This window comes from Dermacentor andersoni, chromosome 5 (assembly GCF_023375885.2).
Source record: "Dermacentor andersoni chromosome 5, qqDerAnde1_hic_scaffold, whole genome shotgun sequence".
Taxonomy (NCBI): Eukaryota; Metazoa; Arthropoda; class Arachnida; order Ixodida; family Ixodidae; genus Dermacentor; species Dermacentor andersoni.
This window is the reverse complement of record NC_092818.1, coordinates 129,444,480-129,471,494: the sequence shown is the minus strand read 5'-3', so window position 1 is coordinate 129,471,494 and position 27,015 is coordinate 129,444,480. Positions and strand designations below refer to the sequence as shown.

The following is a 27,015-nucleotide window of genomic DNA, read 5'->3' as shown; positions in this document are numbered from 1 at the left end:
TAACGCTCATTAGCGGAGTTTGGTGCAACGTGTGAATCGAGCGAGAACGCTGCGATTTCAACGCTACTGTATTTTATGGTCCGGGTGTGTTCACGCGGTAAACAGTTATGCCGCCAAACCACAGGCTCGGCCAACACATAGGTTAGTTTTTCCAGCCATCTATGAGGAAAGAATCAGGGCACTGCTTACCGCAGGCGAATAGCTTCTCGGCTTACCACTGACGGCAGCTTCTGGCAGCGGGCTTGACGAGCGCACATCCTCGGACAAATACACCGCAGACGATAACATGATACACCCATGGCCCGAAGGAAATCTTTTGCCCGCCAGCTCTTTCCACATGCCTCGCGCTTCGCTTTGCGCATGGTCTGTGACGTCACATTGTTTGCGAAAGGGAGAGATCCATTCTGTCCATCGTTTCCTTTCCGGTCTGGCAGTTTACTTTCGGGTAGTATTTCGTTTCTGCTGTAATCCTGCATGCAGTGAGTGTCGTTTGGCGCTGATGTATCATGAAGAAATATGATATTTATCCCTGTATGAAAAAATCTTATTTTTCGCTCCCCGTCACAGCCACACGAGACAAACTTTGTAGTAGACGAAGCATATCCAACAAACAACGTGTTGTTAATTCGGCAACTTTTTTCTAAGCCGTTTGTTCCGTCTTCGACAGTTGAAATGTATTGGCGAAATTGACCATCGCCGGATTGACGCTTAATATTGACGGCATCTCAAGTCTTCGCTCCACAGCTATCCCGCATGGCTCTCGCATCTTCTAGTATCCTGCTTCAGCAGACAGCGCATGCGGCGGAGGGAGTCGGTGTCGTAGCTACGTAGTACGACTAGAGATGGCGCAATTGTTTGGATAGGTGTAGCGTCCACTGACGACGTGCATACTCGGGCGCGAGAGGAACTTGCTTCTTTCTCTGGCTTGAGAACGGCGTCGAAAGGGCTTTTCAAGGGAATTTCACAGGCCTAACTTTTTCTGAAAAGCCCGGAGGATCAGGAAAGGAGTTCTAAGCCCGTTGATTACGCTCCTTCCATGTAACGAGTTCGTCAAGTTCACAAGTTCTTTATTGCACGAAGAGTTGGGTCGTTGGGTGTATGATCAAGATGTGCCCTCATAGCTCTCGTAGGCATTGCAGAAGGGATCCCTTTATTAGGTGGTTTTACATAAATAAAGTCAGTGCATAAAAAAAAAGAATGCTTGAGACAGTTAAAATCTACCACGTATCCATTAATTTAGTGATGCAAGCATAAAAAAGCGAAGGTTAGCTTTGTACCAAATGTTTGTAACGTTTGTTGAAACACCTGTTTAGGCGGTATTGACGGCCAAGTACGCCAGGCAAACCCTGCCTGTTGCAACACCCACACCACGGCCGCATACGCCGAACGAACACGAAGTAGTGAAACACAAGAAAGGGCCAACAGTTACTTCTGAAATCTGAAATAACTTTCACGATAACGAAAGTCTCAGAAAGCCCGGGGCATATTATGGTGCACCCTCGGTAGCGTTGTATGGGTACTCACGTTTTTGTCAAATGGCAAGCTTTTTATCTGCTAAGAAAGACATTGTCTTTGAATTTTGAAACCGCGTTCGCACATCCACTTGGCCATCGATAAAACTAGTTAGGCACGAGTGGAGTGCTGTTGCCATCTACCGACACAGAACCTCTCGCTTGTTCTCGGTTTTTCTTTACGACCTTTCGGTACACCGAGACACCGGTATCTTAGCATAGTTAAAACCATTGCGAATATTTTTTTTCGCGCAAATGCTTTCAGCGGCAAAATTATGCTGCGATTTGTATACTTCTCCAGTTGGAGTCATTTAATCTATATAAGGAGTTGGTGAAGAATTTCATATGCCCCTAGCATTAGAAGAGCACAGATAGAGCGTACATCCAGAAGAGGTCAGCTGGGTAGGTGCGCCCCGTTTAAGCAGTGTTTGACACTTGATATGGCAACCAAAGCGCTACCTAACTTCATTTTCTGACCCGTCATGCAAGTGGGGTCAGTGATGCCGACTAGCTGCTCCTTTCTCTGATGCCGATGACTAGGTCCTTGGGTTGCAAAATACCGTATCCTGGTCGGTATTCAAGAGGAACCTGCGAAGTCATTGTAACACAAGTTAGCTGTTGCGATGATTGTTGTGTTACATGTTTTTTCTAGCTCTTAGGCATAGACGACGGTGAGTATATAGGGACTCAAGGGAAATGCAAACTAAAGATCAGCGCCTCCCCATATAGAACAACTCATTCTACAGCGCCTCAGGTTTCGAAGACATAGGCCACACCAGAGATGTGCACGGGTCGCAGTTTCGTCCACTAGCCCCGGGCACAACGCTAGCAGAAGGCGAGCCAGCCCGGCACTACCCGACCGAGCCCAGCTTGGCCCAGTGAACCGAGCCCCGCCATGCCTGTCTGCGGTAATACAATAACTACATGGTAACAAAAAATAAAAGTGCATTTATTAAGATGTTATATATCTTTGCTGCTACCTTTGTTAATAACTGGCTTAGAAGACTCGGAACTCTATAGCGTAAAGCTAGACGCACACATTTTTGTAAAGAAACAGAAGGTTGTCCATGGCATTAGACAGATGTAGCAAGCTCAGCACTCCGCTTGTTTCCCTGTACCCCTGCATGGATGTACCTCGAATTTCGATACATTACACGCTCCGAGCTGAACAATGCCTCCAACTGCTCGCAGGGGCAAGACGCGCATGCAGGTGAGTGGCTAATCTGAGTATTTTTGTGGAAATGGGGCGCTAGCAAAGATTGCGGACTGAAATCGGGCTCTAATACCGGTTCGGCCCGCTCGATGAAATACACCTCTTGGCACGACATATTGATCGGGCCCCACCCGGGCCTTCGGCCAACCCAGACCTGTGGGCACCTTCTACTCAGCATTATCGGAGCCTTTCAGGCGAGGTATAGAATGCAGTGTTGGCGTTCTTTCGAAATGTTGCAGTTCGACTTTAGTTGTTGAATTGGCAATCCTAGCGTCTGTTTTGAGAGGCAAAAATGTCAATTTAACTTGGTCTGTTGGTGGAGTGGGGCGGCTGAGTGTTCGAAATTCGGTATACCAATGCCTAAGTACACATAAATTAGAATGTTGTTTTGCATGCCATCCCACCCACCAGCAGCACTGCATGTTTTTCCTAGTGGTAAACTCTGGGTTTTGCCCCCCTCTCCCCGAAAAACAAAGGACACCAAAGAACGTCTGCCGGTAAAAAAAGTTATCAGCTCGGCGAAGACACAAGAAAACAAACCTCTGAACGGCACCAATCACAAGTGCTACTTGACTACTTCCTGTCTGGGCTTCACTTAATGGAGGTCAGTGTTTCTTCTCAAATGAAGTGGTCACTGCGCATAAGTGAGGACCATCAACTCTTCTTAAGCTACGTTTTCAAAATGACACACTTTCATCTACTACTAGAACATACTGGAGTGGACGAAGCTTCCTCAGCCACCTCCTCATGACCAGAATTGCTGAAATTCTTGGAGTGCGCGAATGATTCGAAGACAGGAAATCGTGCCTCGTAGCGGCTCACGATGTAGGTATATTGAAAGACGCAAGACTACTTCCTCGAACGAAATAAAAGCTACAATGCAGCTTTTATATATTCTGAGATCGTGTTGAATGAAGCAGCCACAACTGGAGCATTTTTGTTTGTTTGTGCCGTTTTCGAGAACAAACCATGGCAACATTAGATTAAGTTTTTGTATCTTATTAAACAAATGCGAAACTAACAACACAGATGTAAACAGCATTTCGACTCGCGAATATAAATATTAATTGCATAGTGATATTGCTTAGTGTCCGGGAAAATAAAGAATGCCGTCGTTACTAGATTTCTTGCTGCATCATTCGCGTCGTACCTGCACTTAGATATGACTTAGCATGTGCATTTAAGACCAGCAAAATTGTCAGTTAAATTTGGGTTATGCAATAACTTTGATTAATACCAATTTTCTATTCTGTAAATACACTGGTATATATACTTAGTACAATTTTATTGTGTTCCACGTATACATTAGGATTTTGTTACGTGAAATCTGTAAACAGTGTAATTGACTGCAATTGTACATGTTTTGCGATCGCTTCTTACGCTCCCTATAGTTTCTTGGGGCAAGCACCAAATGAAAGTGCTGCTTAGCCGCTTTTGTTGCCTTGTCCTAGTATTTATTTTAAATGTGTAAGCACTTAAAATACATACTATTACCAGCAACAAAAGCGGCTAAGAAGCATTTCTGTGCCCACACCGCAGACTGCTTTGAAGATAGTGGCCCACGCGTATCGCTTCAATGCGAACTAAGCCAGACTAAGCGGCTAGAACACGGCGCGCACGAAGCTATCAGCACGCGTCGCACTGTGTCCCCATCGCAAATCGCTTTCAATTAGGGTCACGCGCGGCCGCGCCACACACAGTCGCCACCGGAGAACGGCTGGTCACGGTTGATAATGGCTCGACGCGTATGGATAAGGCGCTAAACAGCGATACCGGCTTATAATGATGGGAACGCTATCAGCGCACCTGGCGCCGCTACCTGCAGTAGTTTACTTGCATTTTAGATGAGAGAGAGAGAGAGAGAGAGAATACATTTATTGAATTGTGGAAAGGGGGCTAGGGAGTTAGGAGCTTGAAGAGAAGAACTGGTTGTTAGGCGAGTTGGTGCATATAAGCAAACAGTTTTATAACCGCGCAAACAAACGACCACAGAGAGAGAGCACACAAGGACAGGCGCAGTCCTTGTGTGCTCGCTCTCTGTGGTCTTTTGCTCGCGCAGATATAGAACTCTTTGCTAATTTGCTTCCATCATCAATTCACCTTGCGCCGCGATCGGCATCAGTTCGTGTCGCCGCAGCGTTGCCGTTTGTACTGGTCGGATCAAGTTTTTTCTTTAATTTCTTGTTTCATCTGTGTGATGGTAGGGAACGCTGAATAAAATGAAGTGGCAAATTACGTTTGAAGCTTGCGAGCAGCTCTAACCTTACGGAGTACATCCAGCGACAAGTGACTTTCACGCAGACAACCTGAATATTAGGTTGTTATTTCTGAGTTACAGCAAGTCAACAAAATATTTAAGGAAGGGAACTGCACTAAAAAAGACACGGACGAGTAATGACATGGACGGGCGCAAAGGTGTGTGACGGGCGTCAGGTGTTCGGTCGGGGCTGTGTATGAAATTCCCCTGACATGTGGAAAAGTTTACATTGGCCAGACGGGCCGTTGTATAAATGAACGACTAAGGGAACATAAGCTTTCTATGGTTAACGAAAAAGGGTCAAATTTGGCCTTACATTGCGGCGCATGCCCTTTGGCTACGCCTGATAAAGCATGCCAGCCTTTGCTGGCTAGAACCAAAATCTTAAGGCGCAGTCGTAACCAGGTAGCACGTGAACTCGCAGAGGCTTTTTACATCGATAAGTCAGGTGATGAATGCGTAAGCGATTCTAGTATCAATTTGTATAAGAAAGAGAAAACGTTCTTGGCATGTGCGCTTAGGCAATGATTGCATAAGAATCTAGGTATATATATATTCATGTTCTTTCTGAATAAAATCAGTCGCGAGTTTGCGCCCGTCCATGTCATTACTCGTCCGTGTCTTTTTTAGCGCAGTTGCCTTCCTTAAGTATGTACGACCGACTCGCCCAACAACGTGCTCTCCTGAATCAACAAAATATGTGTGGCTTATTACTTGCACAGAAATGCGCGTAATTTGCCCTCAAGCTGTGATCTACTCGTGGACACTGTGATCTTTGGCGCTTTCTTACCGTTGTTTTGGAGCACTTGACAAACCGCACGTTGTGGACGACATGGAGAAGGCAAGTTTTGACAAGCTGCAATGCGAACCTCGATCCAACGCAGTTTCGCGGGCCCGCACCAAATGGCAGGAAAGTGTATGGACGGATAGAGCTGATATTTTCCTCGTTGAACCTATAGGTTAACGGTGACAACAAAGAAATAAAGGAATCTTGAATTATAAGCATCGTAAAATTAAAAAAAAAAACGACAAGGACATATTAAAACGGGCAGAGATATAAGGTTAAATGGGACCGTGTTTACTCTGCAAAAGGTATGGCCTTTGCAATCAGTATGGCGGAACCTAATTAGGCTAGCCCCGCTATGTCGTCTATTTGGTCTTGTTGATGGTCGTCTTCTGCTTCGTCGCCCTCGTGGCACCGTGACAATATAATGTTATTTTGTTCTTTTTGTTGTTTTTCATAAGGCTTCCTTGTTATCGTTTTTTTTTTGTCTTGGAACAATAGAAAAATAAAAGAAGAACATTTACAGACACGCTCTGTCATTTTCTTACCAGAAGAGAAAAAACTGCATAAACGTTGGGAGTAGTAAGTTGCGTTCTTTATACATCTACACAGATTGCAATGCGCGAGCTTGCTTATCAACCAGTGTCATCATATCAATGGTACTGGGCGCCAAAAAGCGAGAGACACACATCTTGGCAGAAAAAAATAAGATATTTGCCCCAACGAGTAAGGCAGATTAATACAGAAATAATGTTTTGCCATCAAATGTCATTTGGTTATATCTGCTACATTATAGCAGACACACCGCAGTGTTACGAATTAAAGGGAGCAAGAGACCGGAGAAGAATTCAACGCTTGCCTGTCAGGGTTGAAAACGTGCGGCTCTGGGAAGAACTCTGGGTCGTTGTGAATTGATTGTATCGGTATTATTATGGTGCAGTCCTTGGAAATCTTGATTCCTGTTTCGCCGAGCACGTAATCCCGAAGAAATTCCCTGTCGATCCTGTCAGTGAGGTTGAAAATAACATTTACTAACATTAGCGTGTGAAGTGTGTAATATTTATTAAAACCCCGTATACAAGATGAACCTTAATATAGCCCCATGGATACTTTTGAGGTCACAAAAATATTATTTAAGAATTATTCGTACAAGATGCAGCTGAATATAGTTGCTATCGGTCAATTCATTTGATAAATTTAAGTTGGTTTTGGTCACATAAGACGACATAAAGCTTGTTTTCTTCATATAAGACAGAAACGCATTTAATGTAAAACCGGAAAACCATTGAAGTAGCCAGAAATTTTTCGGGAGGGGGGGAGGGGGTCTGGGCAGGTGGGCGGGTGTCGTCGCGCTTCGTTTTATGTCAGGTATCTCGGCAAGAATAATTTCTTCGAGAAAAAGGAGAGGGGTGCAGGTGCCCGGCGTGCCCCCCCCCCCCCCCCCCATCCTTCCCGGCCACTGTCTACGCCACTGCCGAATACCGCAAGGAAATGTGATGCCCTAACGCGTCATATTGCATAACAAATAAAACATTTTATTTCGTGTGGCATTATTTTTTTGCTTCACTTGCCCTGCGGCTAATACGTTGAACAAGCAAGGGTAAATTATATGCTATATCAAACTGCTGGCATCCAAGAGAATTATATGGCTCAAGCATAAAAGTTACCTTGCGGCGGGCGCCATCATTCGCAATGTTTCGTTCACCACGCAGTCCAAGTACGAAAGTTTTGAAACCGCGTCGTATGACGGCGAGCTGCCCTGCGCAGTGGAAGAGAAACGCAGTCACACGCAAAGAACGAGAAAGTGGGAAGGCTGCGAAAACGAGCAGATATCGAAGAAAGCAAAGCTGCTGGATGATATCGGATGCTACATGGCGATTTCGAGAATTAAAAGATCAGCCCTGTTTTGCATTGGCTCCCTAAAACTCTTAACTCTAAGCATAAGGGTCAGCCAGGGGCACTGAAAACATAGTAGAGGCTTGAATAGAAAAACATCTCGTTACCCGGGGTGTTTGAACGCATTCATGGTATGACAAAGCCACATTGGGCATCGCAAAAGTTGTTGTAATGAAATCGTGCAGTACACACACACACACAAAAAAAAAAAACGAATCCTGCCTAGTCTTGCAAGCCATCTTAGTGGTTAGGACCTGCAGAAGTCCAAAACGGAAGACCATTATTGGGCTTGAGTTCACAAGCATAAGAAAAAAATTACGACAGTATGTAGGCGTTGATTCACAGAGTAAATTTCGTCCTGCGAGTTTATCCAAATTTATTGCAACTGGAAGGGCTATGGTACAAAGGGATCAATGTGTGTGTGTGTATATATATATATATATATATATATATATATATATATATATATATATATATATATATATATATATATATATATATATATATATATATATTTAGAGAGAGAGAGAGAGAATAGGCGATATAAGCTGTCCTACTTCGGTAGTAGACAACACGAACACACGTGTATGGCAGTCGACTACACAAGCAACCTTGCGTGCCGAGTTTTCATTCAAAGTTGCTGTAAAGAAATAAGGACTTTGAGAATTTCAGAATGGAAGCAGGGAGAGGGACGACTCACGTGTTTCCGAAAACAGTCGTCGACTTCGGCTCGTAGTTTTTCCTGTATGTGCGGATTGATTGCCAGCAGATAAGAAGCGAACGACGCTGTGGTTGAAGCCGTGTCCTGACCAGCCAGGAAGAACAAGACGCACTGCGCCAACGCCTCTTCTTCAGTCAAGTCTTGAACGAAATGACCAAGAATAATAATAATAATCATCATCATCATCAAGAACAGCAGCAGCAGCAGTAGCCTATTTTTATGTCTACTGCAGGACGAAGGCATCCATCTCCCAGCGACCGCCAGTCACCCCTGTCTTGCTCTGGCTAATTCCGATTTGCGCACGCAAATTTCCCAATTTCATCACCCCACCTAATTTTCCGCCGTCCTCGACTGCGCGTCGCTTCCCTTGGCGCCCATTCTTTAACAATAATGGTCCAACGGTTATCTGCCCTATGCATTAGATGGCCTGCTCAGCTCCACCTTTGAATGCATAAGCATTCTTATGCCTACCCAAACAGAAATTTGTCCACCTCGTAAGACAATGAATAGCTCATATTCTTTAAGCAATGGTTCATAAAATAAAAGATCGAAGAACCCGGAAGTGCTGTCCTAACACGTGACCGCGCAGCCAGTAATGACGGCTGCAGCTGCCATGCCGAGATAATGGCGCGAGTGGAGAAGTCGGAGGGCAGTGCGAGTGCGTAAAGGTGAACGAGCGGGCATGGTCCTTGCCTGGGCTACGCAAATAAAGTGACTGCAGATTTCAAAGCACTGTAAGTTTTATTGAAATCGAGAGCAACAACTGCACGACACATCGCTCTGTCACATCTTGATTTCGCGAGCGGAGAGGGGAAGAACAGTTATCTTTGCCTATGCCTCCACCCTGTTGTCAGACTAAACGCCGCACGTAACAGCCACGTCACATCAGGGACAAGCTTTGCGCCGATCCTCACTCTCTTACATGCGTAATCATGCGAACGACAATTAAAATTTGCAGTCGGATACCTCGGAGCACAGACATGCTAGAATAATTCTTCCAAGTGAAACTATGTAGAAACACGACTGCCTCTGACTTTTTGATACGAGCATACGCACTTATTGCAGTCTATAACAAGCTAATTATTCAATTTTAGTTAATCGGGCGGCTGACAACGATAATTATCATCTCACTTCCCCTGGCCACATAACTTATTTGTACAGGTGGTCTTCGCGTGCCTCCCAGTGCATAACTTAAAGAAGAAAAAAACATGACACTTAATTCCGAACACGCGGCGTATTCCATACGGCACTAAAGTTCCTGTTATATCACTAAAGTTGCTCATACCTTGTATTGCATTCTTTACAAAGTTATTCCTCGGGATATTGAGAAAGACAGCCCACAAGCAAACGTCACGAAACAAAACACCGAAAGCGCATGCCTTTTATGTTAAATTTTCTCAGACTGAAATATTAAAAATTAGAAACCATAACAGAACATCGGCCCGCGCAAGATCCCGCGCTTCTGCCAGAGAGCTCGCCTTCGTGCATAGCGTTCATCGCCAACGTTTCCCGGTAAATATTACGGTTACATAAGCTGCAGTTCCCGGGAAGCGTGCGAAGTAGTCAGGGATCTTTGAATGCTTAAGCGCCATCCAATCTTTAAATGCGATTTCGCCATGGCCGTGCTCCGGGAGAGAGAGAAAAAAAAACTTTTATTTTTACGCCAGCGTCCGGCGCTCAATCCTGGTCAGTCAACTACCAGTCCTCACCCAACACGTCTCTGACATGCTGGATAAGCACCGGCAGGAGAACGTTAGTTGCATGGGGTGGTGGAGTGAGCCAGTCCGCCCATGACCATGGCTTGATGTTAGTGGGAATGGTGGAGAGGGATGACTGCAGTTTGGGTTGAGTGTGAGGGCAATGCCATAGACAATGCTCTAGGGACGGATATTCCAAGCAGTTCGGGCATTTCGGTGGCCCAGGTAGGCCTTGAATATAGTGACGGAAAAGAGGAGTCACTACTCAGTTTGTTTGAAGTCTTCGGAGAATAGCGCTGTCTTCTCGCGAGAGGTTAGCAGGCGCGAAGTTGCTTTAAAAGTGATGTGTGCTCTTTGTACAAAGTCTTTCTGTGTTCCCTTGGGTTGAATTTGGATGGCCATAGGCTAGGAGAACCCGGAAAACTAACTACGCGGGTGAGCTCATGAGCTCGGGAGTTCCCCCCATGCCTTGGTGCCCAGGTATCCACTGCAAGGTAACACAGAGCGAAGGGTGTGCATCCAAGTGACATTGAAGTAGGCTGTGTATATGCTCAGGTAGCAAGTTGTCGCGAAACATGCGGCGTGCATCTTGGCTATCGGTGCGATTAAAGATTCGTTGGGTAGGATGATGAGGCCGGGTCACGGCTTCGAGAATAGCAAGAGCCTCTGCGTCGGTTGGGTCGGGGACTCCTATGTGTGCGTTTACATGCTTGTAGTCAGGGCCGACTACTGCAGTTAGACATCTACCCTTCGAGTGACTAGCGTCCGTATAATAATACGTAGTGTCTGGTAGTGGGTTTTCCCTATTTACTCGTTTGACTAACTGGGAGCGGCGAGCTTCGTGTTTGTGCGGCCGCATATGTTGTGGTATGGGTAGGACCGTGAATCTGGGTAGTGAGTCCCATGGTGGTGAATGCAACGGTGGAAAAGGGGGTAGGGCACCTCTCTGGTATCCTTGATGTTCGAGCAGTTTGCGCCCTTGTGGGGATGTTTGAAGCCTTTGAATTTGCGCTTGTGTGCAAATTGTAATGCGTTCATCGGGTGCGTTGAAAAGCCCAGTGGCGGCCACAAGGTCGGTTGCGGCAAATCGGGGTACTCCTAAAGCTAATCTCGTATATTTGCGGAGCGCCGTTTCTAATTTGGAGTGCTGGGTCTTGGTGAGAGATTGATATGGAAGTTGGTAGAGCACACAGGAGTAGATAAGCGCGGAGGCACACGACGTCACACCTCGTTCCTCGCCACATCGCGTTCCTCGTCGTTGCGTTCGCCTCCGCTCACTTCGCTAGCTGCGTCGCATGCCTGATAACATGTCGGAGGATTGAAAAGGAGAGCTCGCGTGCGCGGCAACCACAGTTGAGGCGGCAGTATGGACGGCGACAATCCTGATAAGCAGGAGGAGGCCTGGAATCGACATCGGAACGAGGTGAAGAGGAAACGAGTCGCCCAGGAAACAAACAAACAGCGCACCGAACGACTGGCTAAACGCCTCAACATAGCTAGACAACCAGACTAGCCTGGACTCGCAATCAAGATTAACCAAGGCTAACCATGCTATGCCTTAGCTTTCGATAAGTATATCCTGGCATAGCCGAGCTAAGCCACTGCCATTTTTTTTTTTTCAGTAGAAGGGCGAAGGCAGCGCGCGGAGCGGCGGCTGCGGCGACCAGCGTTACAGGCTTCTAGAAGAGTACTGCGCATACCGAGCTTGCACATCGAGCACGCGCCGCACAACTTTATATTTCTCGTCTTTCCCAGCCGCGGCACCAAGACGCCGGCTGAGAGCTCCGATCTTAGCGTCCCCGCGTTGTGGCGTCGGTGGGCGCTACAGGGTGCTATTCAGTTTTTGTTCATTACGCGTAGAATGCTTGAAAAATGATTTGAGTGTGTGTAAGTCTGACGTTTTCTTTCCAAGATTTATTTTTTTACTTTGTATGTGTTATGTCCGTTTTTCGATTGTTATAAAGTGTAAGGTACCATTAGGAAATATAGTAAGGCACTGTAAGGAAATGCAAAGTCGTTATTGTTTCAAGCAATTTGGTAATGCCTTTCCCCGCCTTCTTCCTATTATGGAGTGTCCTGGGCAAGCCACGCCCGCGCTTTTTGCCGGGCTTCTCAGCTCGTGCCTGGCGCCTGGCGACGACTTCGGTATCGGTCGACTCGCGCTCGGTCTTCCGCCGCTTGCTTAGCTGCTCCGTCCTTCTCGCTCAGCGATCGGCTTCTCGATCACGACGTGAACCCGGTACGTCCATAGCACACACAGAACTCATAGCAACTGCCAGAAGAGGTCAACCCAGCGCGCCTCCGCCTACCTTCCTCCGTCGCGGCGCTTGCTTCGCCTCCTTTCTCCTTCCCCGCTTCGCACAACGCCACCTACACTCTCTTCTGTAAGTTTATAGTTGACATCGCTTTGCTGCGCGCTCGGCGTGCTCCTCCGTACTTTCCCCGGCGCGCGATTCTCTTCTCTACCTCAGGGCGCCTTCCTCCTGCGGCGCCAGCTTCCCTCGCCGCGACACACATAATCTCACTGATTAAACAGACGGGACATGTACGCTTACGCGCAAAAAAAGAAATTGCCGCTGAAACATTAGACGCAACGGCAGGCAAGATGTAGACGTACTAAATCACACGGCGAAAGACAGCACGTACATATACCGAGAAAAACTAGCACATGAAAACATGAAGCTCTGAACAGAACGACGAAAGCGACTTATGAAAAATATCAAGATCAGCGAAATAGCTATTACACAGATTTTGAATTATATACACAGCAGAATGTTTGCTGTGTCAAGCTGAATGGTGGGTGCTTCCTTATGACCTTCTGCGGAATCAGAAGCGAGACATAATTAAGTAGCTTAGCGTAGCTCAAGTTTCCGTGATGGACCTCATAGAAAAACAGAAGTTCTGCGCGAACACTTCAGTAGGTAAGGTATGGTAGTGAGGGTAAAGCGCAAGCGTTACAAGGTTGACCAACACCACCGCAAGAATGATGGCAGCAAACTGCTACGAACTTTTTGTGAACTCTTTCTTGTCTATCCCTACTGGATTTGGAAGTTCCATTCCACACCACCGATGGGTATTCGAGTTGGGGAAGAAATAATAATAATAATAATAATAATAATATTAATAATAATAATAATAATAATGTTGAGTCCTCCAAACTGTACAGAGAAAACACAGGGAAGGCGGGAGATGGAAATTCAAGACGATGAGCAAAACGAGAACAAGATGAAAGCAGGAGCCTGTACACAAGTTCACAGGGAGATGCAGACTTGATCGACAGTGGTCTAACAAGGCATGTCCTTGCGGCCAACGTTTCAACAAGGGAACTTGCTTTTGCCCTATAATCAACTGCATTCCTTAGCAACGTTTACGTACGCGTTGGGAAGAGTGGGCGGCGAGCACATAAACGGCCAGTAAGGAAAGCAGTCGCTACCCTGACGAAAGCAAGTGTCGAAATGGTCGTTCCAGGGGCATTCCTTGTCTGACAACTGTTCATCAATATTGTGGCTGGTATTTTAGATTACGTTCGATATCAAGGAACACATCAAAGAAGCCAGACTCACTTTTAACATCCTGAGGCTTCTGTGCAGAACCGTCAAACTCGGAGCCCGAAAGAGCTTTATCTCCAGACGCAGCATTTTGTAATGCGACTTCTTTGGCGTTCATCATCATTTGCAGGAAGTCTTCATGCCGCTGGTATGCGGGAATTGAAAAATAAGGAAATGACATTAAAGCAAGTACGTCTGCGCTTTATGACACTGTATACATCAAGGTCACCCCGAGCCACGGTACGCATGTCCCTGTATGTGCAAGAACTACGTATAAACCCCGTATTCAGAAATGTGCCCTAATTTGAAGCCCATGCTTGACATGATCTAGATGACGCTCTTGTGTGAGCGCGCCTAAGGCCCAAGATACTCACTGCGTTTCCTTCGGCGCGTTCTGCTTGGCATGATCTAGATAACGCCCTTGTGTGAGCGCGCCTAAGGCCTAAGAAACTCACTGCATTTCCTTCGGCGCGTTCACGCCAGGCGTCAATTTGGTCAATCGAAGCATCGGCTCCAAGGCGCATTTATCAATACGGGGCTAAGTGTTTAGCGTGTGCAGCTCCCAAGCCCCCCTCAACTCAGTGTTCCAGTTCGGATAGACGCCTAGAAGCAAAGCCCTGTTAGAACGGTTGCGGAAGGTCATTTCATACCTTTATTATTTATCTGATCCCGTAAATTGAGATTCACACTCTCTACGCCACGCTTCACAGGTTTTACGTTCGTTTAAGCTCACGTTACTCACAAACTCGGGTTGAAGTTTGCATTTTCGTCGCTTTCAGTGAAATACAAGCCAATCACGAAAAATTTGCAGTTAGTATTTAAGCAGCATGTGGTACCAGAAAAATTTTGTGCCTTCGGCTTGGCACGCCTTCATTACGTTGGCTTACGTAGATAAGGAGGACGAGGAGACGTTCGCACGGGAAGCATTTTACACGTCTGTTTTCTTGAACGAAATCACTCCTGTATGCACATAGGGGCAGGCGTCGGAGGTGAAGAAAGAAAGAAAGAAAGAAAACAAGAAAACAAGAAAGCAAGACAGACAGACAGATAGATAGATAGATAGATAGATAGATAGATAGATAGATAGATAGATAGATAGATAGATAGATAGATAGATAGATAGATAGATAGATAGATAGATAGATAGATAGATAGATAGATAGATAGATAGATAGATAGATAGATAGATAGATAGATAGATAGATAGATAGATAGATAGATAGATAGATAGATAGATAGATAGATAGATAGATAGATAGATAGATAGATAGATAGATAGATAGATAGATAGATAGATAGATAGATAGATAGATAGATAGATAGATAGATAGATAGATAGATAGATAGATAGATAGATAGATAGATAGATAGATAGATAGATAGATAGATAGATAGATAGATAGATAGATAGATAGATAGATAGATAGATAGATAGATAGATAGATAGATAGATAGATAGATAGATAGATAGATAGATAGATGCCGACGCGCCGCGCTTACGAAAGAAATGCCCACCTATACGTCCGTTCATTTGATCTAGCAACGGACCACCAGGCACTGTGCTGGCTATTCACTCTGAAAGACCCTTCTCGCCGCCTGGGACGCTGGGCGTTTCGTATATAAGAGTACAACATCCGGGTCGTGTACCACTTTGGACACAAGCACGCCGATGCCGACGTTCACATTATCACTATCCCCGCTCGCCAATTTCGTCTGGTGCAAGCAGCCTTTGCTCTTTCAGTTTTGTTCTCTCCGCACTTGTTGTTGACCTGAGCTGTGAGCAGAATAAAGACCCATACAAATTGCTTCCCTTTTGGAGTTCCTCCAAGATCCTGCAACTGTTCCGGCATCTAAGACTCTACGACGGATGGCACATCACTTCGTTGTTCGCGGCGAACTCCTCTACCGTCTCAACTATATCCTTGAAGGTCGGCGATCGTTCCTGGTAATACTGGTGCAACGAAAACGACTACTCACAATCTTGTTATCTTCACGTTTTTTGATGATATCTACTGTTGCGTTCTTGTAGAAATCGAATGCTTTGGCGTTGAAGACATGGTTGCGGAACGTTTCGCCGAGTTTCTGAATAAGTGCTGCGAAGACAAACACGGGTATATATATATATATATATATATATATATATATATATATATATATATATATATATATATATATATATATATATATATATATATATATATATATAGTAGTCACAACAAATTTAACTCTCAGCTTACTTCATCAAACGATTCAAACCGAGATAGACCAAAATATAATTTCTGATCCACAAAGTCGGATACCTCAAAACTATGGTTTAAGTGCTGGAAGCTTAAGGAGCAGCCCATATTAGCGTTTTTATACACTCGAACGAAGTTTCAGCTGTGGATAGTACCGAAAACTAAACGAATAATTAATGTTATCCTTCATTATTTACTATACTAAATAACTTATAACACAATTAACATTTCAGTCTTCTAGGCGGCATTGTAATACCCATGGCTATAAAGAAGAGTTGGGGGTTTGAACTTTGTGGGTTTGAACTGGCCAGCAAGAAAAAACTGCGAACATATTACGATTAGCAAACCAAAGGCAAACTTCAACATGCATGAAAACATTGACGGCTTGGCAATATCGGGAGAGATGCGGTATAGAATCTATGCCATATATAACGAACAAACTGTACCCCTCACCTTTTAGCATAACAGACGGCGTTACTTCCGCAAAGAATGCGTTTCTTGCATTCCTAATGAATGATCCTTCTTCTGGAGAATTCGGAGATAGCTTAGAACCGAAGGAGCAGCTTGCGACGGCGTCCAGGGTAAAGTGGCCATAGAACCTTTTGAGAGAGAAGTAAATATAATGCCAAAGCTTGGGGACAGTTTACCAGCTTAATCAAAAAGCTATAAGATTAGTCATTTATTTATCTACGCTATCCTTTTTTATTTTATTTATTTATACCATATCTTACATGTTTAGAAAAACAGTATACAACACCCGTAAACATCTCTGTTTATGCTTACCGACACAATCACACTTAATGGCACTACACATGAAACTTTGTACATTGCAGCATAGTATTATAGTAGGAGTAAAGAAAGAAACAAACAACGATTAATAACATTTCAATGCTCTCGTGTTAAAAAGAATGACACGAGCTTTCGAACCAACTACAATTTTCCAGTAAAAGCAAATTCATAATCACATTTTCTCATTATTGATAATGGCATGATGTGAGCATTTTCAGTAACCATATTCACTTAAAATGGTACATAACGCTCTCGTGTTCTCTACCATTCGTAGTGAAATACGTAAATAACTATGGGCGGAGCTAAACAGCAAAGAAACAAGCAATGAGCGTGCACACATACTGTTGCGGCTATAGGGTGGCGTTCGGCGCATGGACTCCACCAGGCCCATCGACTACGACGTCAATTTTAGAAAATGAAGGGAAGAAGGCGTATTGGCTTAGCTACACGGCTCCAGTAGAGGAGCCCACTCCATGCAGGAGCAAGTTAAACGTCTAAATTCACATAAGGACCCCATGTGTCCACTCTCGAAAAGTATTTGCTTTTAATCCCGTCGTCTTCCCTAGGCGAGTGGACTAGGGAATCTGAAGACGGTCCAGCGGCAAATCGTCATCGTCGACTCCGTTGAAATACCACGCCCCTGCTATCCATAACCCGCAGTAACTCCACCTCGAAGAAACTGGTTTGGAATTTGTGGAAGAAAGAAATCATCCGGCGACACCTGGTTCGTTCGTCGTGAAAGCACGCTAGGGAAGCCGACGATCGGGGCCCAGTTCGGCGCGCGCGAAGGAGGAAAGCGGAGAGCAAACGCGCCGTCTTCCGTGGTGCGAAAGTCCGTGGGGGGATTTGAGGGAGGGAGGGGGTGGGGGCCACGTAGTGCTCCTGTAGAAACTCCGCGTTTCGTGACCAGGCGCAAGGAGAACTGACGATCGCGACTCAATCTCGCGCGCCCTATATGGAGGAAAGTGGGGAGGCAGCGCGGGAGGGGGGGGGGGGGGGGGGCTGCAAGTGCGTACTTTGCACGGCCGCGCTCGCTCGCGTCCGCCGTATCTTGATAGGGATCGCCAAACGGCTCATACCTTAGTGCGCACTATGTTTTAGCCACTCTTGCGTTGGAGGGATAGACGGCGCGCTGCTGTGGCAGCGCTGGCTCGCAGCAGCGCTTTGATAGCGAGTGTACGTGCTCATCGAGTGTGACGTATTAATATGTGCTTGTGCGCGCTAACACTATGCTTGTTAATTCAGTTGGTAAGCAGATGTTTCCAAGTTTATACGGTCGATAAAACTACCATCCTTACTTCGTGTAGCTGGCTACTAATGTGCTATCGCAATAGATGCTTCGCTTTTCGGGCGAAACTGCGACATAAAAAGAAAATATTTCACGATATGCTGTTCGAAGACATCTTTTGAGGTTCACTAAAGGATTTTCGACCGAAACCAGCAGTAGTGAGTACTTTTGGTTCACTCTTCTATGATAATGTCTTTAGCTGAAAGACAACAGAACTGCATGTCTTCAAGGATTTTTGAGGCTAACACTGCTTGTAAGGGCACCTGTCAGCCATTCACGATTCCGGAAGACTTATTAGCGAAGGCAGGCGGCCTATAGCAGAGTGCATTTACGAACAAAAAAAGTTTGTGAATTTTGGACCAGGGTTCGTACTAACAAAAAGCACTTAGGCTAGAATTATTCGTAATAGCAAATTTCGACCAATCCTGGTTCTAGACATAATATTATCAAACATGGCCGGCCAATGGCAATGAACACTTAAAAAGAGGCGCTTTGTGAATTCGGCCCCACATTTTAAGTGTCGCTTGTGTGCAAAGTCTGATAGCTATACTACATTAATATATTAATTATACTTATTTACCGCTATGCCACTCGTGACGTATATTTCTAAAAATCCAACAAAGCCTCCTTGCAGGAATGTTCTTTCTAATAGTCATCATTCAAGTAGTTAGCTGATGTAGTGTATAAAAACTATAGATCTTCCGATTGAATGATAGCGCCTCACCCTTTCATGTCGACGTCTTCTGATGCAGCTGCGGCCTTTTTCAGACGTTCCGATGTGACTGCAGCACAGCTATCGATGATGGCTTGCATCTGAGGACCGAAGAAACCACGGTGATAGAAATTAGCAACGAGAAGCAATGATGATGAAATTGGCGAATGCTCCTGAAATGACATTCTCTACTTCTCATCATCGTAACCTACAGCCTGCCTCAAGTTCACTACAGTACAGAATTAAGTTTCTCAGAAAGAACGATTTCATTTGCGTCCTGCCTCAATTGAACTCTGTTTATGCCTGCAAATTCTGCGATCTCATCACTCCTTCTCTCTCTGCCATCCTCCACTGCACTTTGTTTTTCTTGGTGCCTTTCTATGACACTGCTCGACAACTGATTATCTTATCTGCATGTTACATGACGTGCTCAACTGTTCTTGTTCCTCTCAATGTGAATAAAAATATGGCCTTCTCTTGTCTTCTATGTAACACAAACTGTCGTCGCCTAACCACAAACCAATCATCTCCCTTCTCATCATTCCTTGCGGGCTCCTGAGCTTCTTTTAGAGTTTATGTACCTCTTTCAGATAAACCGCCACTCTTGTGCCACTCAAAGCCGGCATTACAATGTATGCAGCCATTCCTCCTATATAGTGCTCACGACCAAGCGACGTGGGAAAACGTGGAGCTTAGCCACCATTTAAAGAAAAAGGCCGCGATATTCCTTTTTAACGGTTACCCGTCCGTCACGATATCACTGGAAATGATGACGTAGACAAGACTCCTCGGATGTCACATGAATGAGGCCTCTGCGACCCGATTCCACTCTCTATAGAACAGATACTCGAAGGCGGTTTCGCATTCTGGCACGCACACTTTCGCTACCAGAGTGGAATACCGCACATATAACGCACACCAGACTGCACAGACTGAAGCGTTGTGTCCAACTCGGACCTCCACCCATACTGCACCAATGCGTGGCGCCCCTTCTGTGCCTGTTGCGGTTGGGAGTTGCTTTCACGACGCCTAGTCAGCACTAATTGGAACGGCTGACAGTCCTTCATGCGATATCTGCGGCAGCCGGGAGAACATTGACCACCTATTGTGCAAGTGCCCTCGATTTGACATAGTAAGACAACCAATGTTGAACGCATTGAGGCTACCAGTTGATCGTCCACCCAGCGAACAGACGCTACTGGAACACGCTCTCCACCGATCATCGCCCTGGTAGGCAGTGAAATCACTATTGTGCTTTTTGAAAACGACTGGCTTTTTCTAGCGCCTTGGACGACGTGGTGCTGTGCCATGCGCGTGCATAAATTCAGTGCTTTCCCCCTCGCTCTCTCTCATATTTCTATTGCCCTTTCTTTTTTAGTGCCCCAAATGAGGGTATACAACCAGACACTTTTCTGGTTACCATTCCCGCCTTCTCTCTTCTCTCTCTCGATGTCTCTATCTCTCAGAACATCGGCAAGATGCGGTTCATGACTTCGGAGTGTCTGTTGCATTTATTATCAAGCAATACTTTTGTATTCTGAAAGACACAAGATGTCACAAGATTTTAGAAGATCTGGTTTTCGTTTTTATTTTTTTTTTTGCCTCTAGTGGATAAGAAAAATATGCTATAACATCAGTAAAAATAAGAGCGGAAGGTTTTACAGACTGTCATTTTGCTGTTAATGCGATTTTACTTATATAAGATCACGTATATCTTCAGTTCTAGTGAAGTGCTGGCACACTTTATCTTTCGATCCACCATATTGTGGAATCTAAATTGTAAGTACTGTTAGACAGGATGTCGATAAATCACAAAGAAAGCCTGTTTGCACCAATAAATATCAGTAACGAATAGCCGCCGACATTCCCTGGCGTAGGTAATGAGGCCATGTGCTCTCAGACAACATTGATAATTAAGTGTGATGATGTGCTTGCTTATTTATTACACCAATGAGAAGGTGCTTGTGTGTTCGTGGGCAGGGAGGGTGCGGGGGGGGGGGGGGACGGGTTGCATATGCTGTGATGCTTCTATAGCTGCATTCATCGATAACATCGAATTCCGCTTTTTATGAGGGTCTGTTATGCTGTAGAAACAAATTTGCCGCAGCTGTAATCCCGGTGATAAATAACTTACTTTTCGCAGTTTTCCTGATGTAAAAGCAGGCGACGTTGCTGAACGAAGCTTTCTCCACTGGTCATATTCAGCATTCAGCATAAGATTGGCCAAGACAGGGTCATCGAACTGAGAAAACTGTATGGAAAAGAAAAAAAGAAAAATGGAGCAATCAACATGTATGTATCCTGCACTCCCAGAAGCACTCCATGAAGTGAACGCACGAATGTACATGAATTGGTTGGTGGAATAGTGGTGATATTAAACGCTGATGATTTTTCAAATAGAATTAGAAGGCGTCAAATGAAAACGCAACTTCACTGGTCTGGAAGTATGCGCTCATAATAAGAATGCGCCAATAAAAGTGTACCAAATTTATTCACGTATTAAATAGAACATATGATATATTATTTCACGTAAGAAACAACGCGGTAAAACAAAGCAGGCCTGCCAATGGGTCCCACAGTCCGTGCTTCACTATCCTTGCTAGCTAGGTTCTCGAGCGTTATTTCTTAATGAAGGAATAGTCACTATCAGCGTATTTCGTGCATGTCTCGCCCCACAACTGGTGACCATTCTTGCGGCGGCTTCTGTTACTAGAAAACGGAATTATTACTAAGGTTGACGACTGGGCCTGTTGGTATATCATGCTAGAAGATGGATTGCGCAATGTCTAGACGGGATACATAGAAGACACCCACATCATTTTGCTGTGTGTTTTTCTCGTCTAGGTGTCCTGTTAAAAAGTTGCGCAATGCAACTTCTAGTATAAATTATTAACTTTTAGCCAATGTCTTATGTCCTTATAGGCTGTGCAACTACATCATATGATTAGAACACAATGCACCATGAAATTGTCTTTCAAACCCTGCCATGCAAACCCAGCTTTCAAAAACTTTTCGAACCAATTGAAGGGCGTAGTTTCGCTCTACTTACAATGTTCATTTTCCTACAACTTACCGTAGAAAAACTATACACGAAATGTATTCGCATAAATTGAAACTTAAACAGAAATGATCTATCACCTTAATTTCGCTTTCAAGAAAGAAACAGGTTATAATACGGCACTATAAATTTGTCAAACATTTGATGGTTTTTGCTCATTGAAAATGAAGAAGAAAACGTAAGAAAATTTGTGTTGTTAAGAACGGCCCGCTGACCTGCAAGTTTTGCCAACCAGTTGCGACCGCGGGCGTCATCTTTTCCTGGAGCGTCGCCGCAAACCTCTAGCCACGGCGTGACTAAGTCGACTGTGTGTCGAGAACAATACGCGCGTCCTCCACTCTCCGTCGCTGGAGCCGAGTTCGACGAAGCAGGCTTTGTGCCTGCACTCGCCACCGCCGCCCTGGTCTGCCGCGAGCGGGAAAGCGCCGCGGGAACGGCGACGGAGACCCCTTCCCACGCACCCTTCTTGCAGTAAGCCCCGAGTTCTACGAATCCGTGTGACGTCGGTTCCGGACCATGAACCTGTGTGTGTGTGTGTGTGTAAGTCGTCCCGCGGAGAGGCAGCTTGTTTTCGAAGACTGGACGAACGTTTCCGTCACCTTGGAGTCGAGGGGGGGACAGAGTGCTTATAAACCGTTGTTGTGTGGATGCTCGAGACACTCTCTCAAGCAGTCATGTTTGACGTACTTTCTCTCGCAGTCATGCTAGACTGATGAACTGCATGTATATTCTGTAAATAAACCCATATTCCTCGTTCTCGATGAGAAGCAATCCTTCTCTTCATCAACGTCCTCAGCGTGGATAAGTTGGACGACGGCATGGGCCAGCTACCTTCTAATTCATGCCGGACTCCAACCTTGAAAACGGGTTACGAGCGATGGGATTGAGCCCCCAATCCTGACAGTGTGCGAAGAAATGCCAGATCGGCGTCATCCTCCGTCTGTGCATTCATTATCGACAGAGAAACTTCTTTTTTTTTTCGGTTAACTGAACTTTTTCCTTTTAAGTCGGCGAAGAGTTTTCACGACGTACATACATGCACATGCTTATGTTGCCAATAAACATAGTTCACTCCGAAAAGAAGCGCTAAAGTATTTACCTTCCTCTGAGTCAGCCCAGCATCCTTAACCAGAATCAACTTGAGGAGGTCAGGTTCAGCTACGTAAAGCACCGGCTTCCCATCTTCGAAGGACCTGTATACAAGGGACACCACAAACGTCTCTAATAAACAATAATTAATTCAATAAATTATGGGGTTTTACGTGCAAAAACCCCGATCTTATTATGAGGCATGATGTAGTTGGGGGCTCCAAAAATTTGCCCCTAAATCTAAGTACACGGGTGTTTTCGCATTTCGCCCCCATCGAAATGCGGCCGCCGTGGCCGGGATTTGATCCCGCGATCTAATAAAAGTATATTGCCTACTCTTTCATCAATCAGATTGTTCTCGAGTATCAGGCGAGAAGGAGAATGTATTGAGGTACGGTTACCCGAATAGGCGCCCATGCTTGTTGCAGAGTTCTTGGTCTACAACATAAAGCGGCTGCAGAAAAAAGTAAGACATCAAATTAAGCCACTGCCAGTAGAAGGAAACACAAGGGGACTCCACGTTTTCTCACCTTGAAGAGTTGCTTCATCTGAGGACCAAAGAAGAGGGAAAACTTCTCGTGTGGAACATTCTGGTCTCTCCAGTAGTTGCGGTGGCGGGCTGCTCGGCTGCACGAAAGGTATGACGACGTTCACTTTTGTTTACTTGTGCTATGCCTGCCCTGGTAAACTTTTCGAAATGTTGCTGCCAAAGCATAAAGAAGGAAGAACGCGTGATGAAAGCCGACAGAGAGATAGTTCTTTTCTGAGGACTGGTGAGGTTTGCTTCGTCACAGACCAGGCAATGTACTCCAAATGTAGGGGGAATTGTGTAACGACGCGCAATACAAAAACGTATATTGGCTGGCGCGGACAATGTGTCCCGTGCGGCACGTTTCAACCACAGCGAAGTGTGGCGAGTCTGCCTCACCAGTCGGGAGATAGCGAGATGCAGCGCGTGGCTGACGCGTAGGCGCAGTTTACAGCAGCCGCCGCAGACAGACCTCCGCTCATGCAGCGCCTTGTTTCCATAGAGACGACCCGCGCTACTCTGGCGCCATATCGTATCATCCTCGCCGCACAGCCCATCTTTCGTCACACTATGCGCTTCTTACGCTTTCGTTCCACCATCGACGAGAGCGACCCTGCGTCGCGGGCATGTCGTGCCATCAGTGTCAACGGTGACAACACCCAAGGTCTCTGTCGATAATAACATCTAGGAGTCGGTGAGATTTTGCATATGAAATTGTTTGGTGGTCAATATAAATGGGGCATCAGATCATGGGATTGTGGGTAAAAACCAATAAGGCGCACTTCTCGGTCGAAATGCTAAGGGCTTGAGCATGTAGGTACAATGGTGTTAGGGTCACTTCTTTTTGGAGCCGTGCACGAACCTGGGAACGTGTAACTGCCGAGGCCCATATGCATATGTCGTCAGCATATATGCAAAGGTTGACTGTATGTGATAGAACGTCGGCAAGTCGAAGGATTGCAAGGTTGAACAAAGTGGGGCTAAGAACCCCGCCTTGCGGGACACCACGGCAAGTGTACGGTCATCGGTTCGGTCATCCGTACTTTGCACAAAGAAGGATCTTTTGAACAGATAGCTCCGAATCCACCGAAACATTCGTCCGCCAATTCCGTTATTTTCCAGGGCATCAAGGATGGCTTCATGCGTTACATTATCATAGGTGCCTTTCACATCGAGGAAAAGTGCAACCGATATACGTTTGCGGTGTTTTTTCTTGTTGCACAGACGTCACGAGGTCGATGACGTTGTCAGCAGAGGAGCGGCCTCTTCTAAACCCAGCCATGGCCTCGGGGGATAGGTTGTGGCGCTCAAGATACCACTCTAGACGTGTGAGAACCATTCTTTCCATGACCTTCCCAACACAACTGGACAGCGCAATCGGTCGGTAGGACGCTAGGTCAAGTGGCGACTTTCCAGGCTTCAGGAGTGGTATCAAGTGGCTGGACTTCCATCGCTCAGGAACGACACCGTCATTCCATGACTGATTGTAACATTCCAGAAGTCGACCTCAGCCATATTCACCTAGGTGGCATAAAGCAGCGTAGGTGATGCCGTCGGGTCCTGGCGACGATGAGCGCCAGCATGTGGCTAGAGCAGCGTCCAATTCCTCAAGTGAGGACGACACATTCAATACTGGGAAGCGTGTCGCAGGAACCTCACCCAGAATTTCGCCATTGATGGTGACCACACTACCCGCAATCTTCACGCAGAAATCTTCGGCTATATCAACCTGCGAGCGGCCTTGATGGAAGGCTACGGTGCAGAATGAATGTCATTGTTGTGGAGACGAGCCAAGGCCGCTCACCGTTCTCCATATGATAGACAGTGGCATGCGGGGGTTAAGTGATTTGCAGAACGTCTTCCACCGTTCGTACGGATTTCGACATGGAACTTGAGCGACCTAGAACGATTCGTAGAAGGACCGAGAGGCGATAAAGGGTCCCTTCGAGCAAATACGTTCGCATCTGTTGCATCTGTTGTGCTATGTACAAAACATACGAGTACAGTCTAAGCAAAACAGTGGCAAGTCTCGTCGAATTTGCCCCTCCGTCTCTTGCGAATTATCTGCGCATTGCATAAGTAGTGTGAAAATAACCTTGCAGGCGTAATAAGAAAACTATAAAGAGAAATTGAAGCAAAATACTCACAGGTATAGAATAACGCCAAAGGCAATGGCTAAGAACAGCCAGTCGTAACAAACGAAGTAACTTAGCAAAGACATATCGACTATCCTCATATGAGGCCTTTCTGCGCGGATCAAACTTTTTTTATGCGAGCGAGTCCGTAGCACCACGTGTGCTGCTTCTTCGTGATATCAGTTCTTCCTTCGTGTGACCTAGTCAACAATTCGTTATTGATAAGAGTAAGGTAGAATCAACAGCGCAGACCGCGAAATCTTTGGACACTGCCAAGCGTGCCGTAGATCGCCCGTTACCGCCGTCAACAGCGTTGCGCATGGGCACGTGTTTCTGACGGGTCATTTGTTATCAATTCTCGTGTCCTTATCCATCTAGTGCGATTGCGGAGCTATTGTATCGCAATGCTGGTAGTCTTTCGAGTGTTTATGCCTTTCAGCAAGTGCATATCGGTCAATACGAACTGAACATTTGGGATATATCTCAGGTGAGGGACCTTCATAATCTATTTCCCAACGACTGCTGCTTTTTATGGGGAAGTGTCCGTATAAACTGGTGTCAATGGCACGAGTTTATGCGTAAGTAAATCAGATAAGATACTTAAAGTTTTACGTTGTACCGCGACAAGTAAAGATGTTTATGCTCACGTACGTTACATAACACGGCGTGTATGCAGCCTGTTAGAAAAAACAAAGAAATGTGAGATTTACATGGTACGAGTAACACTGGCTCAAACGAGAGTAGGGCAAGGGTTGAAGCCAGATTTGCTGAAGATGGACATAAATTACAACTAGAGGAGTCTGTGCCTAGTTTGTACACGTCACGTAAATGAACAGCACCAGGTCCTGATTGCGTGACACAGTACATATTCAAATATTGGGCCTCGGAACACAAAATTTTTGTCGGACGTATGTAATGGGGTCTGTCGGAGCGTACAAGTGTCTCTTCCGTGGAATCAGTCCAGAGTGATGCCTCTTCTGAAGCCCGGAAGAAGTACCATGAGACTAGAGTAATTTATACCAGTAAACTTCACAAACTGCATCTCCAAAGTAATCGAAAAGGTTATCAATGAACTAATACAGAAGTAGAATGAGACACGAAATTCACTGCCTCAGAATTTGTCAGGCTTTCATTCGGAACACTGTACTATGGACGGCATTATGGATTTAGTCACATGTATGAAGCACGAAAGAAAAAGAGGAAATATTGCAATTGCCATATTCCCGGACAACAAACGGGCATACGACCACCGCTAGGCACCTACGTTTTCACGAAGGCTTGGTGCTACTCGGCATTAGAGGAAAGGCACTATGTCTAATACACCATTTTTTTGACAGGTCGACAAATTTTTATGGAGGCTACCAACAGGAGAAATCTGGAAACGTACGGTGGCACATAGAGTACGTCAGGAAAGCGTGCTAAGTTCCGCGTTATTCAACGCAGTAATGACACAGTTTCCACGTCGTTTTTCACCGAACCTGTGTTGATCAATATATAGAGACAACATTTGCATTTTGACATCGGGGCAAAAGCTTCAGATCATACAAGAAA

The 27,015-nt window shown here is 45.5% G+C and overlaps 2 protein-coding genes across 2 annotated transcripts in view; one reads left to right on the top strand and one right to left on the bottom strand.

Annotated features, from left to right (window-relative positions):
- Nucleotides 1-1,050: 1,050 nt before the first annotated feature.
- LOC140218512 (cytochrome P450 3A24-like) lies at nt 1,051-25,763 on the bottom strand. Its single transcript, XM_072288286.1, has 14 exons — nt 25,477-25,763; nt 23,331-23,427; nt 23,202-23,254; nt 22,811-22,904; nt 20,788-20,904; nt 18,666-18,754; nt 16,318-16,463; nt 15,605-15,720; nt 13,643-13,772; nt 8,362-8,522; nt 7,433-7,524; nt 6,625-6,768; nt 5,772-5,934; nt 1,051-2,099 (listed from the first exon to the last, which is right to left on the bottom strand). Exons 1-14 carry the CDS (start codon nt 25,563-25,565, stop codon nt 2,019-2,021), a joined length of 1,572 nt encoding a protein of 523 aa, XP_072144387.1. The 5' UTR covers nt 25,566-25,763; the 3' UTR covers nt 1,051-2,018.
- LOC126531147 (uncharacterized) overlaps nt 23,434-27,015 on the top strand; it is a 112,008-nt gene continuing 108,426 nt past the window's right edge. Inside the window, exon 1 of the mRNA XM_055070989.2 lies at nt 23,434-24,023. The gene's annotated coding sequence lies outside the window, so the exon portion shown is untranslated. The remainder of the gene's footprint in view (nt 24,024-27,015) is intronic.